The 19,127-nt window shown below is 35.5% G+C and overlaps 1 protein-coding gene across 2 annotated transcripts; it reads left to right on the forward strand.

Moving 5' to 3' along the window:
* Window positions 1-2,503: 2,503 nt before the first annotated feature.
* Window positions 2,504-10,489, forward strand: LOC110875062. 2 transcript variants are annotated; one of them, XM_022123309.1, is made up of 5 exons: window positions 2,504-2,632; window positions 3,163-3,216; window positions 4,575-5,715; window positions 9,975-10,028; window positions 10,297-10,489. In XM_022123309.1, the coding sequence occupies exons 3-5, from the start codon at window positions 4,575-4,577 to the stop codon at window positions 10,311-10,313; spliced, it is 1,212 nt and encodes a 403-aa protein (XP_021979001.1). In that variant the 5' UTR covers window positions 2,504-2,632; window positions 3,163-3,216; the 3' UTR covers window positions 10,314-10,489. The 2 variants fall into 2 exon arrangements, 1 of the variants encoding a protein (XP_021979001.1); XR_002556483.1 differs by lacking the exons at window positions 4,575-5,715; window positions 9,975-10,028; window positions 10,297-10,489 and adding an exon at window positions 3,485-3,752.
* The last annotated feature ends 8,638 nt before the right edge of the window (window positions 10,490-19,127 follow it).

A 19,127-nucleotide genomic window follows, 5' to 3' on the forward strand; every position in this document is an offset into this window, starting at 1 on the left:
AGTTTTCAGTTTGCTTATTTTCTGTTGTTTTAAGTTTCGTTTGCTTATTACACCATGCATACATACATAATTGAAGGGTGAAATTATTGTAAAAAAAAAAAAACCAAAAGTGTGAGAAAGGTAAGAAAGAATCTCAACCATTAGATCTAAATTAATTGAAAAGGGTAAGATTGTAAATGCATTAACAAATTCAAATATGGTAATTCTTGATTTAAGGATTTGGAGAGAGAAAATCCTTGATTTAAGGAATATAACCGTCCATAACATCATTCATTTTAATTTTTTTTTTGCATCATTCACAGAATCAGAGCCATGTTCATGACATAGTGTTTTAAAAAAATCCATACTTCAATTCATGGTGTTTTTTACGAAAATAATGTAACACCATTCAGCAAACAAAAATATAACACCATTCAGTACACAAAATAACACCATTCGGTACAAGATATAACACCATTCAGTAAACAAAAAATAACACCATTCAGAAACAAAATAACACCATACAGAAACAAAATAACACCATTCAGAAACAAAATAACACCATTCAGAAAAAAAAAACCATCCAGTAAACAAAAAATAACGTCATTCAATAAACAATATAACACCATTCAGTCAATAATATAACACCATTCAGTACAAGAATATAACAACATTCAGTAAATAAATATAACACCATTCAGAAAAAGAAAATAACACCATTCAGAAACAAAATAACACCATTCAGAAAAGAAAATAACACCATTCAGAAAAGAAAATAAACACCATGACTGAAAGAAATATTTTTGTATCATCTTCTCCACTTCCGGCACCGTTCGATGTAGAGAGAGAGATCGCACGACCACCACCACTGCCATCCATCATCTCCGACATTCTCCGACCGTCGTTCATCACATTCACCGTCAACCTCCATCTTCAGTTGTCGTCATAATCAACACCGGAGACAGACCAGACATACAAATATAACAGATAATTATCGCCGGACAGACCACCGCCGCTGCCGCTTGATTGACCGGAGACAGACCAGACATACAAATAAAACATATAATCTTCCGATTGATTGAACATGGAAGAAGAAAAGAGAGAGAGAAATTGTGATCGTGTGTATGAGAGAGAGAACGAAATTGCAGGGATTTGATTTACAAATGAAGATAAAAAGACACAATTGCCCCTATAAATTTCAATTCAGTCCAAATTAACAAAAATATTTGCAATTTGGTCCCTATTGATCTCAACCATTAGATCAAAAGATCTAATGGTTGAGATTCTTTCTTACCTTTCTCACACTTTGGGTCTTTTTTACAGGATCCTTTACCATTACATACATACAACAAATTATTTCAGAGCACACACCATGACATCAATTTTAGCTCATGCAGCATATTCTATAACAACTTAAAACACAAAGTTGGTGGGTGGACTTTGTGTTTTAAGTCCTCAACATTTACAAAAAAAATACACATTTAGTCCTTTTGTGTATTAAGTCCTCAATATTTACAAAAAATACACATTTAGCCTTTGAACATTTATGTTCTTTCAATTTTCATATATTATAATTCTAACTCCAATACTTTACTTTCTAACCTCTTATACTTTTAATTTTTTCACTTCACACTTTCAAACTAAGTAAGTTACACATTCACTTCTAACTTTTGGTAATTGACAACTTTGATCCGCCAACTTTTTCTACTTAATAACTTGACGTCTCATTTTGTTTGAATTGCTTTTACGACTTTAGACCATAGCGTCATACATTATTATACTATTTTTTTATCTATGTATAACCATGTTAATTTCTAAATTACTTTTACGACTTTACACGATTGTCTAAAATATTGTTACAACTTTACACCGCAATAATCGAGCCATACTATATATATATATATATATATATATATATATATATATCTAATGGTGTTAATGTCATGAACGTACCGTGTGTAACAAAGTAAAAACGTGTAATGTCACGTGCAGGCATCAAACGTTATTGTCATCAGTGTACGTTTTAACCACAAATGCTTATATAGGTTATACACTGAGTTTGATCGGATACATCAAACAGGTGTTTTATATGGTCAACGCATCGCATAATGTGTCGTCCGCTATAAACAACTAAGGTGTCGTCGGCGTAATGTGTTGTGTATCGCAGTTTTACCGTACCTGTCATTTTAAATTCACGTTTTGACGTAAACTTTTTTCTCAAGTGAGTCAGGTAAAAAAATAATACGTTTTATACTTATTTTATGTACGTTTGTGTAACGCCCCAAAATTTATAAATTATGTTAATAATAATATGTGTGTAGAATTAATTAACAATAGAAAGATAAGCAAAAATTCTTGATTTTAACTAATACACATATATATAAGTAAGACTTAATTAAAAGAGAAGAGTTAGCCTTAAATGACAAAAGGGTGAAGTTCTAGGGGGCAAGAATGATAAAAGTTAAAACATGAATGGTTAAAACAAGAACAAAACACAACACACACACTGGTAGATGTGTGTGTATCGCGAACCAGGAAGGAGAACAGGGGGAAACCCCTTATCATCACAAATTCACCAAATTGAAGCCCTAAATGTGATCCTAAGTTCGTGCATGTCTTAATATTGGATCATCTACGCATTATTAAACACAAGGTAAGTAGAATTTTGGTATTTGATGATCTTGAATGTGATGGGTTTTTATGAATCCTTGAACATTTGAGAAATTAGCATGAATAAGGAGTAGGAACACCATTTGGAACATGATTGATGCTGAATTTTACTAAAATGTTAGTAACTATGAAAACCCACTTGGAAATGTAATGATGGGAAGAATTATAAAAGTTCTATGTTAATTGGTATGATGACTAAAAATGGTAGTGTTCATATCAATGGGTTGTTAGTTAGAAACAATTTACAAATGAAAGTTACATAGAAAATTATCGGAATTTGATGTTCTTGATGAAGTTGATATGAAATGGTTAGGTTATGCTCATAATACTTGTACTCTATGCTTGATAGGTAGTACGCACGCCAAGTGTTTGTTAAAATGCTTGAAAGAGATAAATCTCATATTAAGCAATATTACATTGATTAGGACTTGGACAACCTTGAACGTTAATGCATATCTTAAGAACGAATTTCAAATATGACATGAGATTAAAGTATGTGAATTTGGAATGTAGGAATAAAAGAAGAAAGCTCAAATCAATCCGGGTCGCAAACGAAGGACGGCAAAGGTAAGTTTTTGCTTACACAATACTAATGGCATGTATTATTATAGCACTTTATTGATCAATGGTTGAAGTTGTTCACTTGTAAGAAAGTCATTGTAAGTCGATTACATAATATAGATATGGGTCGAATAAGTTAGAAGGGTAATGTACCAAGTTAAGGACAAATTCATGTATAAATGAAGATTAGAAAGGTTTACTTGAGGTTCACATATGTAATTGAAGTTGTATGAATTTTTGTAATAAAGACGTCTAACGGTTTGGTTGAATGTAGGTAAAGCAACTTGTTGACGGCGCTACTTGGGTTGAACACACTTGTGAGGCACGCTTCCGCGAAGATATTAGTTTGGGTTAAAACTTTTGTTAAATGTGCTTTTTGACTAAAACGGGTCTTTTTGTAAGTAACGTAACTTGGTCGTTGTAAGTTGTCGAATTTGTAGTTGAAGACTATGTAGTCGTTTACGAAATGTTGGCTTGTAGCTATTTTGTAACTCCTCGTTAGTTATGTCATGGTTAAAAATAGAATTTTTACTTGTTAATTATTTGACCCGTTTGGTATTTTGTTAAGTGAAGCTTGTTCTTTCTTTCGTAAAGTTTTAGACCTTACAAGTTGGTATCAGAGCCTAGGTTTGAGAGATTCGAGTAGGCTATGGTGCTCGAACTCAAACCGAAAGCTCTTGTGAAAGTGTGTTCGTTCCAAAGCGCCACGCAAGTAAGTAATTTAAGGATTTTATGTTTGTAGATAGGAATGGGAATGGGTTATGGTTTAGTTGCTAGTATAACATGGTTGGGGACGTTAAGGTGCGCTATGGAAGGTTTCGGGGCTGCCCAAGACCATTTCGGGTTGGAAAAAGGGCCTGGGAATGAAAATTTTGGTTAAGCAGCGCCTGCACATCAGAGAGGCCGTCGGCGACGGACCCCTATACCGTCGGTGACGGTACCCTTTCACCCGACGGCTTAACTTCCTGCCTACGGTCAAATGGCAGCGACGCAACAAACTAGGGACCGTCGGCGACGCACACATGTGTCGTCGGCGACGGCCCTCCCTTGTTTGATTTTTCTGAATTGCTTGTTTGTTATACAGAAACTCCATAGTTCAGTTCTAGCCTTCTTAAATGTTTGAAACACTTCAACGTGACAACAAAACTATGAAATTTAGCCTGACTAACATATCCAAGGGTGAATGTGTGAAAGAATAAGAAGTTGTGTGTACAAACGAATGAAGTAAGTAATGTAATGAGAATGTTGTAAAGAGAGGTCGAATGGGTCTATAACTTAAGAGAATGAATTATTAAGAATGAATAATGCATAGAATGATAAGGAGAACGAATGTAATAATGTTTGACACGAATGTTTATTTGTAGATGGCAAGTGGAGGAAACACGGATACTACCGAACGTATAACTCGAAACGAGTTAAACAAGATGATTTCGGATGAAGTAACGAAGGCATTTGATGCAAACGTTTCAAAGTTAGCACAAGAAGTGGAGGGTCAGGTACTAAGTATAGTGGAAAATATGGTTACGAGCAAAGTGGATGAATTGAAGGAAATGATAACAGGGATTCAAAGCAAGAAGGAGGCAAGACGGTGCACCTACAAGGATTTCATGGCATGTAAGCCTGCCACTTATAATGGGGAAATTGATCCCATCGAATGCCAAAGATGGATAGCTAATATGGAGGGGGTGTTCATTCGAAGTCATTGTGACAAGGAAGATCAAGTCATGTTTGCCACAGGGCAACTTACACGAAGGGCTAAAGATTGGTGGGATTCGTATAGTAAGGAGATCGGAGAAAATAGAGTTCAAACTTTGACTTGGCAAGAATTCAAACAACCTTTTGTCAAGTACCATTGTCCACAATCAGTTGTGGATCGAATCCAGGAAAACTTTCTCCGACTCCGACAAAAGGATGAATCAGTCAATGAGATCACGAACACTTTCCTTGATCAACTGAAGTTTTGTGAAGAAATAGTCGGAACGGAGAGGAAGAAGATTATCCGTTATCATGGCATGCTTAAGGCTGAAATCCGAGAGTTCATAACTCCTTCTAAATGTGGAACTTTGGACGAGATTATTGATCTGGAAAGGGATAGGGAGATCGAGATAAGGAGGCAAGATGAACGTGGGGAGAAAAGGCAAGTTGAGAAGGGATCAACACAAGGCTCTTCTAAGAAACCCAAAATGCATGATCAAGGAAAGAAAGAAGTTTCCAAAGGCGGGTTTCCACGATGTAAGACATGCGGAAAACCCCATTCCGGTGAATGTTTATTGGGAAGGAAGGGGTGTTACAATTGCGGACAAGAAGGGCATCCGTACTATAATTGTCCGAATCCCAAAAGGGTGTGCTACAATTGTAACGAATCGGGCCATGTGAAGGCTGAATGCCCAAAGCTAAAACAAGGGGTGAAGAAGGAAGGGAAGAAAGAAGAACCCACGAAAGCCAAGGGAAGAATGTTCCAAATCTCCACGGAAGAAGCAAGAGCTCACCCGAATGTGGTCTCAGGTATCTATATGATAAACTCTATACCCACTTATATATTATTCGATACCGGAGCAAGTAGATCATTCATTTCTAGTGAGCTTGTGCGTTCCCCTTTATTCACGATAGAAAGAATGTGTACACCACTCGAGGTAGAAATTGCCGATTGTAAGAGTTACCTTTTGCATGAAATATGTAGAGGGTGTAGAATTACTATAGATGATGAAGATTTTGATATTGATTTGATTCCCATGGTTTTGGGAGAATTTAAAGTAGTGTTAGGTATGGATTGGTTATCCCGTTATCACGCGGAAATTTTATGCGAAAACAAAATTATTCATGTGACGTCTCCTAAAGGGAAACGGGTAACCATTCATGGGGAAAGGGAAGTAGGGGCAAAATTTTGTACTATCTTAGAAGCAGTTAAGTACGTGAGGAATGGAAGTAAAGCATTTTTAGCCTATGTTGTCGATACTAAATTAGGAGCTTTAGGAATTGAAGATACTAAGATAGTGAACGAATACCCGGATGTATTCCGGACGAATTACCGGGACTTCCACCCGAACGGGAGGTCGAGTTTCGTATTGAATTAGAACCAAATGCCAAGCCGGTAGCCAAAGCCCCTTACCGGTTGGCACCCGCGGAAGTACGGGAATTAATGGTCCAATTACAAGAACTTCTTGACAAGGGTTTCATACGCCCTAGCGTATCCCCGTGGGGAGCGCCTGTTTTGTTTGTTAAAAAGAAAGATGGGTCGATGAGAATGTGCATCGACTACCGTGAACTTAACAAACTCACGGTAAAGAACCGATACCCACTTCCGAGAATAGATGATCTCTTTGATCAACTACAAGGGGCAAGTTGGTTTTCAAAAATCGACTTGCGATCGGGCTACCATCAAGTTCGAGTAAGGGAAGAGGATGTACCTAAGACTGCGTTCAGAACTCGCTACGGACATTACGAATTCCTGGTAATGTCATTTGGGTTAACTAACGCTCCGGCCGCTTTTATGGATCTAATGAATAGGGTATGCCGAAACATGTTAGATCAGTTCGTCATAGTGTTTATTGATGACATTTTAGTATACTCTCGTAGCAAGCCTGAACATGCAAGTCATTTACGTCAGGTACTTGAGACGCTTCGAAGGGAAAGATTATATGCTAAGTTTTCTAAATGTGCGTTTTGGCTTAGGGAAGTACAGTTTTTAGGTCACGTAATTAACGAAAAGGGGATTTTGGTGGATCCTTCTAAGGTGGAGGCCGTGATGAAATGGGTACCCCCGAAGAATGTTAGTGAAATAAGAAGTTTCTTAGGTCTAGCCGGCTATTATCGGAGGTTCATTCAAGACTTCTCCAGAATAGCCCTTCCTTTAACTAGACTGACAAAGAAAGAAGAAAGGTTCTAATGGAATGATGAACAAGAGAAGGCTTTTCGAATGTTAAAGGAGAAATTTTCAAGTTCCCCTATCTTAACCCTGCCAGAGGGGACTGAAGATTTAGTGATATATGCAGATGCATCTCATCAGGGGTTAGGATGTGTCTTGATGCAACGAGGCAAGGTCATTGCCTACGCTTCAAGACAACTAAAACAACATGAAATTAACTATCCTACCCATGATTTGGAACTGGCAGCGGTTGTTTTTGCCTTAAAAATCTGGAGGCATTACCTCTATGGAGCAAAGTGTACAATTTATTCTGACCACAAAAGCCTTAAGTATTTCTTTGAGCAGAAGGATCTTAATATGAGGCAACGAAGATGGTTGGAATTGATTAAAGATTATGACTGTGACATTCTTTACCATCCAGGTAAAGCTAATGTTGTGGCGGACGCACTAAGCCGGAAAGAATACCCACCGCCTATTCAGGTAAAATCAATGAGAATGATAGTTACCCCAAATCTTCTTGGAACGATACGAGAGGCACAAGATAAGTCCTTAAATGTTGGAGATCCGAAAGGTGAAAGGACGAAAGGGTTTGAAAATAAATTAGAAGTAAACGCAAGTGGGTTACGAACGAGGTATGGGCGAGTTTGGGTACCGCGACACTGTGAAGCAAAGGCCTTATTATTAGAAGAAGCACATAAATCCCGTTACTCAGTTCATCCGGGGGCCACTAAAATGTATAGAGACTTGAAGGAAAGATATTGATGGCCGGGAATGAAGCGTGACATCGTTAAATATGTATCTAAATGTTTGACGTGTTCCCAAGTGAAGGCGGAACATCAAAAACCTTACGGGAAACTACAACCTTTAGAAATTCCGGTGTGGAAATGGGAGAATGTGACTATGGATCTTGTAACCAAACTTACAAAAACAAAGAAAGGGCATGATGCAACATGGGTCATTGTCGACCGCCTTACCAAAAGCGCCCATTTCCTACCCATTCGAGAGACTTACTCCTCGGAGAGATTAGCGGAAGTTTATGTAAATGAGATCGTCTCCCGCCATGGTGTACCGGTGTCTATTGTTTCAGACCGGGATACGCGATTCACCTCCCGCTACTGGCGGAAATTTCATGATGGAATGGGTACCCAATTGCATGTGAGTACTGCATACCACCCACAAACGGATGGTCAATCCGAGCGAACAATTCAAACTCTTATAGATATGTTGAGAGCGTGTGTGATGGACTTCGGGGGAAACTGGGATGAACACTTGCCGTTAGTGGAATTCTCGTATAATAACAGCTACCAAAGTAGTATAAAAATGGCCCCGTATGAAATGTTGTATGGGAGAAAGTGTAGGACCCCTGTCTGTTGGGGAGAAGTAGGGCAAAGGGAACTAGCACCGAATGATGTAGTAGCAATAACCAATGAAAAGATCGACGTTGTGCGGGCTCGACTGAAAGCGGCGCAAGACCGACAAAAGTCATATGCGGATAAAAGAAGACGCCCTATTGAGTTTCAAGTGGGAGACCGAGTGTTCCTGAAGGTGTCCCCGTGGAAAGGCATAATTCGGTTTCGTAAACGAGGAAAGTTGGGTCCTCGGTATATCGGACCGTTCGAGATTTTAGCGCGAGTTGGAAAGGTGGCCTACCGGTTAGAATTACCTTCTTCACTAGAAGGAATTCACAATACCTTTCATGTGTCACAATTGCGGAAATGTTTAACGGATGAAACGGCACATGTACCTCTTGAAGACATCGAAATAGACAAGAAGATGAATTACATAGAAAGACCGGTAGCCATAAGGGAGTCCAAGATAAAGACTCTTCGCAACAAAGAAGTTAAGCAAGTATTGGTTCAATGGCAACACCGAAAGGGGTCGGATCTCACTTGGGAATCGGAGGATGAGATGAGAAGGTTCTACCCGTCTTTGTTTGGTACGTAATTAGGTTTCGGGGACGAAACCTATTTTAAGGGGGGTAGACTTGTAACGCCCCAAAATTTATAAATTATGTTAATAATAATAATATGTGTGTAGAATTAATTAACAATAGAAAGATAAGCAAAAATTCTTGATTTTAACTAATACACATATATATAAGTAAGACTTAATTAAAAGAGAAGAGTTAGCCTTAAATGACAAAAGGGTGAAGTTCTAGGGGGCAAGAATGATAAAAGTTAAAACATGAATGGTTAAAACAAGAACAAAACACAACACACACACTGGTAGATGTGTGTGTGTCGCGAACCAGGAAGGAGAACAGGGGGAAACCCCTTATCATCACAAATTCACCAAATTGAAGCCCTAAATGTGATCCTAAGTTCGTGCATGTCTTAATATTGGATCATCTACGCATTATTAAACACAAGGTAAGTAGAATTTTGGTATTTGATGATCTTGAATGTGATGGGTTTTTATGAATCCTTGAACATTTGAGAAATTAGCATGAATAAGGAGTAGGAACACCATTTGGAACATGATTGATGCTGAATTTTACTAAAATGTTAGTAACTATGAAAACCTACTTGGAAATGTAATGATGGGAAGAATTATAAAAGTTCTATGTTAATTGGTATGATGACTAAAAATGGTAGTGTTCATATCAATGGGTTGTTAGTTAGAAACAATTTACAAATGAAAGTTACATAGAAAATTATCGGAATTTGATGTTCTTGATGAAGTTGATATGAAATGGTTAGGTTATGCTCATAATACTTGTACTCTATGCTTGATAGGTAGTACGCACGCCAAGTGTTTGTTAAAATGCTTGAAAGAGATAAATCTCATATTAAGCAATATTACATTGATTAGGACTTGGACAACCTTGAATGTTAATGCATATCTTAAGAACGAATTTCAAATATGACATGAGATTAAAGTATGTGAATTTGGAATGTAGGAATAAAAGAAGAAAGCTCAAATCAATCCGGGTCGCAAACGAAGGACGGCAAAGGTAAGTTTTTGCTTACACAATACTAATGGCATGTATTATTATAGCACTTTATTGATCAATGGTTGAAGTTGTTCACTTGTAAGAAAGTCATTGTAAGTCGATTACATAATATAGATATGGGTCGAATAAGTTAGAAGGGTAATGTACCAAGTTAAGGACAAATTCATGTATAAATGAAGATTAGAAAGGTTTACTTGAGGTTCACATATGTAATTGAAGTTGTATGAATTTTTGTAATAAAGACGTCTAACGGTTTGGTTGAATGTAGGTAAAGCAACTTGTTGACGGCGCTACTTGGGTTGAACACACTTGTGAGGCACGCTTCCGCGAAGATATTAGTTTGGGTTAAAACTTTTGTTAAATGTGCTTTTTGACTAAAACGGGTCTTTTTGTAAGTAACGTAACTTGGTCGTTGTAAGTTGTCGAATTTGTAGTTGAAGACTGTGTAGTCGTTTACGAAATGTTGGCTTGTAGCTATTTTGTAACTCCTCGTTAGTTATGTCATGGTTAAAAATAGAATTTTTACTTGTTAATTATTTGACTCGTTTGGTATTTTGTTAAGTGAAGCTTGTTCTTTCTTTCGTAAAGTTTTAGACCTTACAGTTTGTAAATTGTATTCGAAAGCGAGTTGGGTCAAATATAATACGTTTTCATTCGATGGCGACATAATTTTTTTCAGTAAAAAGTATGGTTAAATATAAAGTATAAATACGAGTGATTTTAACTTTTAACGCCGCCGCAACGCGCGGCGGGTCAAAATCCTAGTTAATTTGAAAATTATGTCATACGGGAAACAGTGAAACACCACGTAGGTTATTTTTCACTCACGTTTATTAAGAGATGTATGCTTGGCTGAAGTTATTGAATACAACACCAGTTATATAAATTGTATTTACGTACAGGTATAAATTAACGTTTTAACGTAAATAATATAAATTCATGTACGTGTCAATATAAATCACGTTTGAAATAAATTTTCTCGAAAACAAGTCGGTCATATATAATACGTTTTTATGCTTATTTTTATGTTATTTTTTAGTTGGTCTATGCTTTGATATTTTCATGTATGTGTCGGTATAAATTCACGTTTGGACATAAAAAAAATTTCAAAAACGAATCAGGTCAAATATACAGTAAAACCTCTATAAATTAAAATTCGATAAATTAATAACCTCGATAAAATTAATAATTTGTCTAGTCCCAACTTGGGACCCGTACAAAATTGGACCCCAATCGATATAATAGTAAGATAATAATTTTTTTTTTGAAATCCTAGTGTATATAAATTGGTCCCAAGGAAACTATAAATTATAATTACTAAAAAATTCCAAATTCTAAGATTGTCCATTAAAAAATAAATCTATTTGTTTTTTGTTGAACTTCAAATCTATCTTAAGTTCATCTTAATCTCCTCATTGTACATAAGAGTTGGGGCATTGTCTTCTCGTATTACAACAAAAAATTGTAAAGAGTTGTTGCCGCTTGCAATGCACTTAAGAAATGTACATTGAAACTTGTTTTTGTAATTTATTTTTTGGAACCATGAATTAACTTTTTGTATTAAAAAACAATGAACTTGACAAATTCAGCTACTTTGTGATTGTATATTGGACTTAGAAATTTAAAGGTCATACGTAAAACCACGCTAAATTAATAACTTATTAATTTATCGATATAATAATATCTCTCAAAATTAATAAAATATCCCGGTCCCAACATTATAAATTTATAGAGGTTTTACTGTAATATGTTTTCATTCTTATTTTTGCGTATGTTTTCGGTTGACTACGCTTTGACGTATATTGTGTTCGGAAATAAGTTGGGCCAAATATAATACGTATTCATTCGACTTGTACATTCGAGTTATTGTACGTTTTAACGCTGCTAAGTCTTAATGCAAACTACAAAGGTAAGAGCAGTGTAGTAGTTAGGTGGAACCTTCACTAAACGAACCAACTCGGGTTCGATTCTATTTCTTTTGTCATATGATATGTCGTGAGCTATAAACAACTAAGGTGTGCGCCACAACCCACGACTTATTATAACAATGTAGTTGATATGCTTCAAGATAAATCCCGATAAAAATCCTACAAGTGTCATGCATAGAGATTTTATTTGTGATCCACAAGATAAGCTCTTGTTATTTTAACTAAAAAAGTGAACAAAATAAAATGTGGACATTTTTGGGTTGGTGGATATGAGGATTTTAAAAATGAATGGTGGGTGTAAATTTATTTAGGCTTTTATTATCCTTACATCTCTAAATCTTATTTTAATATTCTTTTTTACTCTATCTCTCTCTATATATATCTATGTATGTATAGAAAGAGACAGAGAGCAAGGATGTGTGAATATTAACTCACTAGATCAAGAAGTCTTTAGAAACTATGCATAATTAGAGGTACGAGCACATATATATTATGGGATGTGGACATTATAAGTACTATTTTATTTTCTTTAAACTCAATTTGGTTTGGGTCAAAATGGTTAAAACCAATTCGGATTTGGAACTTGTTTTGAAGTGGAAAAGGATCAGTCCGCAGCGGTTCGTTTTCATTGGAGTAGTTTAGAACTGATATAACACCCACGGTTTGATTTAAAACCGGGACCGGTTTCATAATTGGTTTGGGTCGGATAGACATCGGTTTCCATATGCAAGCAGGTTTTTTGTTCACCTCTGTGCATTATGATATTCAACGTGAGCCGGATTGAAACCGGTTTGCATCCTTCGACCCGTGCACTCTCCCACGTTACAACCCAAGTGGCCAAGCCCAACCCTATCTACAACCCAAAATTACGCTGCCTCTTACCCGGCTCGCGTCAGCGGCCCCAACAGTGCTTGATTACTTTCTACTTTCTAGTTTCTATTCCTTTTGTAGCCCACTAGGTTTTACAGGCCCAACAACCACTTTAAATTTGTGCCCATCACGTTTAACAAGTAGCAGCCCAACATGATACAACATTAATCTTTACTGTTTGTACCATAAGCGATAGATCATAAAACTGAGATTACATCTAACGATCACAAAGCCGACAATAATAATGCATTTGAATATGGAATTGATATTGCCATATAATATATCTGGACAATAACCATATAATATATTTATATGATTTGCTTTCTATATTAGAGAGACATAAAGAAATTGTGGTAGGCAATAACATAGACCGTCTTATATACATTACAATTATAACAATATATATGAGTTTTATCTCATTTATGCAATTCGCTACATATTTTTGATTATGTTTTGAACATCTGTTCGTAACATATATTTATTTGTACAAATTATTGTTGTATGATTATATTTATTGACAATAATAAAAGTATAAAAACATATAAATTAAAGAGTTTTCTACAACAAATCCTCCTCGTTTTACAAGATAATTGAAGACATTAGGGTGCACTTCGTTTTTATGGCAAAAAAAATGGTGAGATTAACATTGTTAGAATGGTGAATGTGGTGTAGTTATATGATATACGTTAAATTATACATGTTTTTATACCCCAAAACACTTCCGTTTTAAGCGTTTTTGACTGAAACCACGACGTTTAGGTGCCAAATTTGGTACTTTTATATTTTCAGGTCTTAAACAGAGCATGAAAGAAAAGTCTGATGAAAACGGACAAATTCTGATGCATTTATGATGAAACGGACAAAATTCTGATGATGCCAGGTGTGGCACGACCGTGCCATCCGGTGGCACTACCGTGCCGATTGATTCGATCTCGGAAGCACTGCCAGTGCAAACGCCAGTGCCGATCTGTTCTCGGGATGCACTACCGTGCCACCCGACGCATGACCGTGCCAAAGCTTGACCAAGGTTTCTGACCAACATTCTGATGATGTCGCACTACCGTTCGACCAGCGGCACGACCGTGCCGATTTAAAGACCCAGGCAACTTGTCCACTAGTCCACTTGGCTGACATGGAATGGGGCAAACTGACGTCACCTGACAACACCTGTCGCACGACCGTGCGACCAGTGGCACGACCGTGCTGATCAGAAAATCTCCTATAAATACAGCCATTCGCTACTGGTTCAAATGTTGGGTTTTTTTCCATGTTTCTGGGCGATTTCTGGGTTCAGAAGCAGTCCTGATCAGACCACTTTGAAACTTAAAGACCAAGTGGAAGCATAACCGATCCAACCCATCAATTCCTTGCTTGTTTATGGATCGATTCCTTGTTCTTGAACATGTATTCTGGTCATTTTTCAAGTTATGAGCTGATGTTAGTTTGTGTTTAATGTAGTGTTATGTAATAGTAGTTATAAACTTGTTTCTTGAATAATCTTTATGTTGTAATCTTGTTTGTATGAAACTTTAGTACTTTTTCATGTTTGAATCTTCATGATTATATAAAGAACGTTTCATTGATGTTGAGTTCCTGATAATGTTTGATTATCTTGGATAATGAATCTGTGGTTAGTGGGATGGTAATTATTTCTTGATTAATCACTTGTTTGTAAACTTGTTTACACCATGAGACTCGAGAGGGGTATTGCTTTTATCTAAGATATATCTTATTTTGATTAGGAATGCTTTCTTGCACGTAAGGGTTCTAATTCATTATATGGTGTTGATTACATGTTCTTGCATGCGGTTTATGATCCTTGTTTAGTAGTTTTGGTCTAAAATTGCTGACATGGTAGATTTATGTTCAAGACTTATAAAGGTGAAATATGTTGTTATATGATCTACTTAAATGCTTATCCTCGTGGCTGTACTGTGACCATCGGTATTGCTTTCTTTGATAAGTGAGGTTAGAAAACTCCTAGCGGATGACTAATCTATCTTTAACGGTTCACATGAATGAATATCAATAGCTCGCTAAAGAATGAGTTTAGGTGGTTAACGTGTGTTTATCGCGTTAACTTTCTGAAGAATCATCATGTTAGAAAACTCCTAGCGGATGACTAACTGTCTCGAAATTGGAAAATTGATTAAGTGATTTTGTGACATATCTGATAGATAACATGTTTAGGTTGTTTGTGAAACAAGATAATAGTATACTTATGTTTTAGATATAATTTAGATAACTTAGTTAAACATTCATTCACATATCCTTTTATCTGGTAATCTAATGACAAAGATTTAGTACTTAATAACGCCCGTGTTCCATGGATCGATATCTGGCTCTTACCAATACTTTACTGCATATATGACGGGATACACTTGTTCTTTGTTGTGTGTGTTTTAATGTTAAGATATAAACCATTGTTATAAATATTAAAACAAAGTTCGTGTGGAAATTCACTATATAAATATGCATACATAGACACGTACGTCATTATAATTTTGCCAACTTATTGGGTTATCATGTATGATTGTATCTTTGTCTTCTAACATTTGGTTAGAAGTATGTTATTATTAAGAGTTCGTTACACAGATAATTCTTTAGTTTACCCAAAATGAAAGGCACGGAACCTGAACTTGCAACTTGAAAACCTTAGTACCTAAATGTGTTATTTTTAAGGACTATCTATATGATTAACTCTATGTATTTAACGGAGACCGCGATTTATCTAAAGACGCCGCTAATAGTCCTTGGTGGCTCAAAATGGCAACGGTCTTCACGAAATTTGCCAAAAATTAATCGGAAGCATAGCCGGAGAGAGAGTCGTGGAACGAACGGAGAAACGGAGAAGCCGCAGCTACAGCCGCGCCGGTTGCCACCGCGTCTTCGCCACCGCCACCGTACAGACATTTACAATTTTTCTCTCGCCCCCCCCCCCCCTCTCTCTACGCATGAATCAGAAGCAGTCGGTTTGATAAAATGACTTACGTTCTCTCTTTATTATTTCTATGAAGATTGAGATATTTTATATTAAAAGAAAAATTTATAGGCGTATATATATAAAAACAGAAATATTTAAAGATGAAAGGAGTTATAAAAAGAAAAGAAATATTAGGTCATTTATTTATAACCTTTATAATAAATTTTATAATTGTCACATCAATGTAAATTTTTTATACATGTTTTGAAGATTGTATATGTTAATAAATTACATTAAATTTTATTCCATTTGTATAATACACAGATTTATACATCTGGGCAATGCATATTCTTTTTTAGACATAGTTTATTATTATTATTATTATTATTATTATTATTATTATTATTATTAATTATATAATATAATAGTTGTTGTGTAACAACTAGCTTATTAACATTATAGAGATAAGAAATAGAGATTGGGGTAAATGGATATCTTATTGATGTCTAAAAGGGATTACATATGCCTCTATTTATAGGCTTACAAGATGAGAGTTAAGTATATGAAGAGATGAGAGTTAAGTATATGGAGAGTCATAACACAAGTGGATAGTCACACAATAAATATACAATAATTCATAACACTCCCCCTTGACTATCCACGTGACAAAATAATATATTATTCTTATAATACGCTTGGTGATGCTGCCTCGTTAAAAACCTCGCTAGGAAAACCCAGTGGGATAAAACCATAGCTAAGGAAAAAAGAGTGCAGCACATATTTTCTCCCCCTGATACTTTTGGATCAGGTGTGTTGCCTCATTAAAAACCTTACTAAGAAAACCCAATGGGACAAAACTTAGTCAAGGGAAAAAGAGTGCAACTTGAGTAAGTCTCCCCCTCATTTTAACATGTATCCTTTAAGTGATGTGTGTCCATCTTCCTTGAAAGTTGAATAAAGCTTTTGTAGCGAATGATTTGTCGCTTGATCCCTTAATGTGCAATCCTTTATGTTGAGCAATGTTGTATAATCTTCTAACGAGACTTTAGGTGCCTCCTTCCAAAAAAATATCATATGTCCACGACTGTGTTTTGTTACATTCCTATAACTACAAGACTAACCAAACTAGTTTTGATGGGTTAGTAAAATATAACCAAATATCGTTTATACCTGACATATTTATTTGAACTCATTCCAATGTCTCTTCGCTTGACAAAGGTAATATCATGACAATAAGCTCAAGTGAAAGATATTATAACCATACATAGCTAGCAAAACATTTTAATGCACTTATGCATTTAACGATGGTACTTCTAGAATGAGAATCTCTACTTTGGTAGGAGATGATAATAGACATTTCTTATAATAAATGATTTAACAACCTTTAACATACTTTAAGGTTCAACTATGTCCATACTAAAATATCTAAACATCATCTTCTAGATGTACTTGATGGATTAGTAAAATATAATTACATATATACTCGAACTGCAGTTCGAGTAATAATTAGACCGTGCCAAGGTCATACAAAAATTAAAAGCTCGACAATTTCTCTCAATGATGCCTAGACATAATTACTGTGAATTGCGATTATAGTGAACTTTTAAAAGTAGAATATTCATAGAACATGGCTAATTTAATCAAACTTATATCCTTCTTTATGCGAATATCTCGAGTTGTACAACACTCGACCCAACTATTTTAGAACATGCGTATTTTGTCGACTTCATATAGTACGTTCTTGAAGTTTTATATCAATGCTTCTGGCATTATCAATCCATGAGCGAATTCTGCCCATCTTATCCAAATATACATGTGCATTCACTCTTCATGAGTTTTGCTACATAAACTTACCCATATAACACATAGATATCTATATCATATGCAAAATGTCATAAACACTTGCTTTTATCTTCAAAATTCATATTGTACCATGCGTGTACATTATTTATTGAGATATCACAATCACTAGGTACAAGTTTCTATGTATGTTTATTGGTGCACAAGAATTACATCATTAAGATGTTTTGATTTACCTTAGGGAACTCAATTGCTTTAGAAAACTCATCAGGAGTTCAATCGTAAACAAAAACGAATCTATATACATTGATCATATTGTTCTCGAGAACTTAACTTACATGATTTTGATCACTCAAATCCTTTAGGGACCTTCATGTACACTTTTAGTATCAAGTGATACATAACATTCATAGACACACATCAATTCTCTCTCTATATTACCAGACTAATGAAATAATGGAAAGTCAATGCATCCACCACTGGAGAATACGTTTCCTCATAATCAATCATAGGTCTCTGTGAAAATTCATGTGCCACCAATTTTGACTTATTTCACTTAATTTGATTTTTCACATGATTTGCGTAAAAGACACATTTGTATCCAACATATTTTACAACTTCAGTTGTATGGACTGTTGATCTAGAAACTTTTCATTTCATTAGATAACTAGACTCTGCCTTATTTGTGTGTTTCTTTTTTGGCCAATCATTTCTTAATATTCATTCATAGGTAGATCTTAAATCTTGATCCTCATCATTTAATTATTTTAAGCGCTACATTATATATAAAAGTATAACGACGTTGATTTTTATTTTTGATTCCATACATATCTTAGACATGATACAACTTATCGATATCTCTTTATTTTCAGGTACCTGAGGTTCTTCTTGAACCATCCTGTCTATTGTCTCTTCAGGATATCTTATTACTATAACCTCGACTTGACCATCTTAATTACTTGCTCCAATTTTCGAGGAATTTTATTATTGGAATCAACTAGTCTACCACGCTTTAGGCGTGCAATAGACTCATTAAAAAATATGTGGTTGTCCTCTTGGGACACAAATATAACTGGAGCATAAGCAGTTGATTATGTGACTTACTTTTTTTTGAAAGGAATTATGTGACTTACTTAGTCACTCTATTTAGGTCAGTGAACTTGTCTGGTAATTTGATCTTTAATATTGGTAAATGAATTATACTTTAAACTTCTAGTTCATAGTTTATAGTCTGAGGATCAAGATGACATGATAATTCATTTCACTTTTCACTTTTCACTTTTCAACTGCCTGTTATCTCCCCCTAATGTTGGGAACATTCATTCATTAAAGTGAAAACCAATGAGCCATAAACGAATTTCTCACTAATGGCTTTAAATATTTAATCATAGACGATTATTTATACCCAACATATTCTCAAGCTTTGTAGAAGTCTCATATTTATGCGGTGTGGTGGATGAGTTTCAATATTTGTCGCAGAACCAAAATCTTTGATGAGACATCTTTGGTTCCTGACCAAAAACCAACTGTATGGGGAGAACTATAACTTATTGGCTTGATGTGAATTGATGGTACTAT

This window comes from Helianthus annuus, chromosome 9, assembly GCF_002127325.2.
Source record: "Helianthus annuus cultivar XRQ/B chromosome 9, HanXRQr2.0-SUNRISE, whole genome shotgun sequence".
Lineage (NCBI taxonomy): Eukaryota > Viridiplantae > Streptophyta > Magnoliopsida > Asterales > Asteraceae > Helianthus > Helianthus annuus.

What these genes read in the sequence shown, in the direction of transcription:
- LOC110875062 (XM_022123309.1), top strand. Translation starts at nt 4,575, where the DNA reads ATGGCAAGTGGAGGAAACACGGATACTACCGAACGTATAACTCGAAAC. An exon ending in TCACCCGAATGTGGTCTCAG is followed by an intron (nt 5,716 to 9,974) that starts GTATCTATATGA and finishes TTTGGAATGTAG; the next exon opens with GAATAAAAGAAGAAAGCTCA.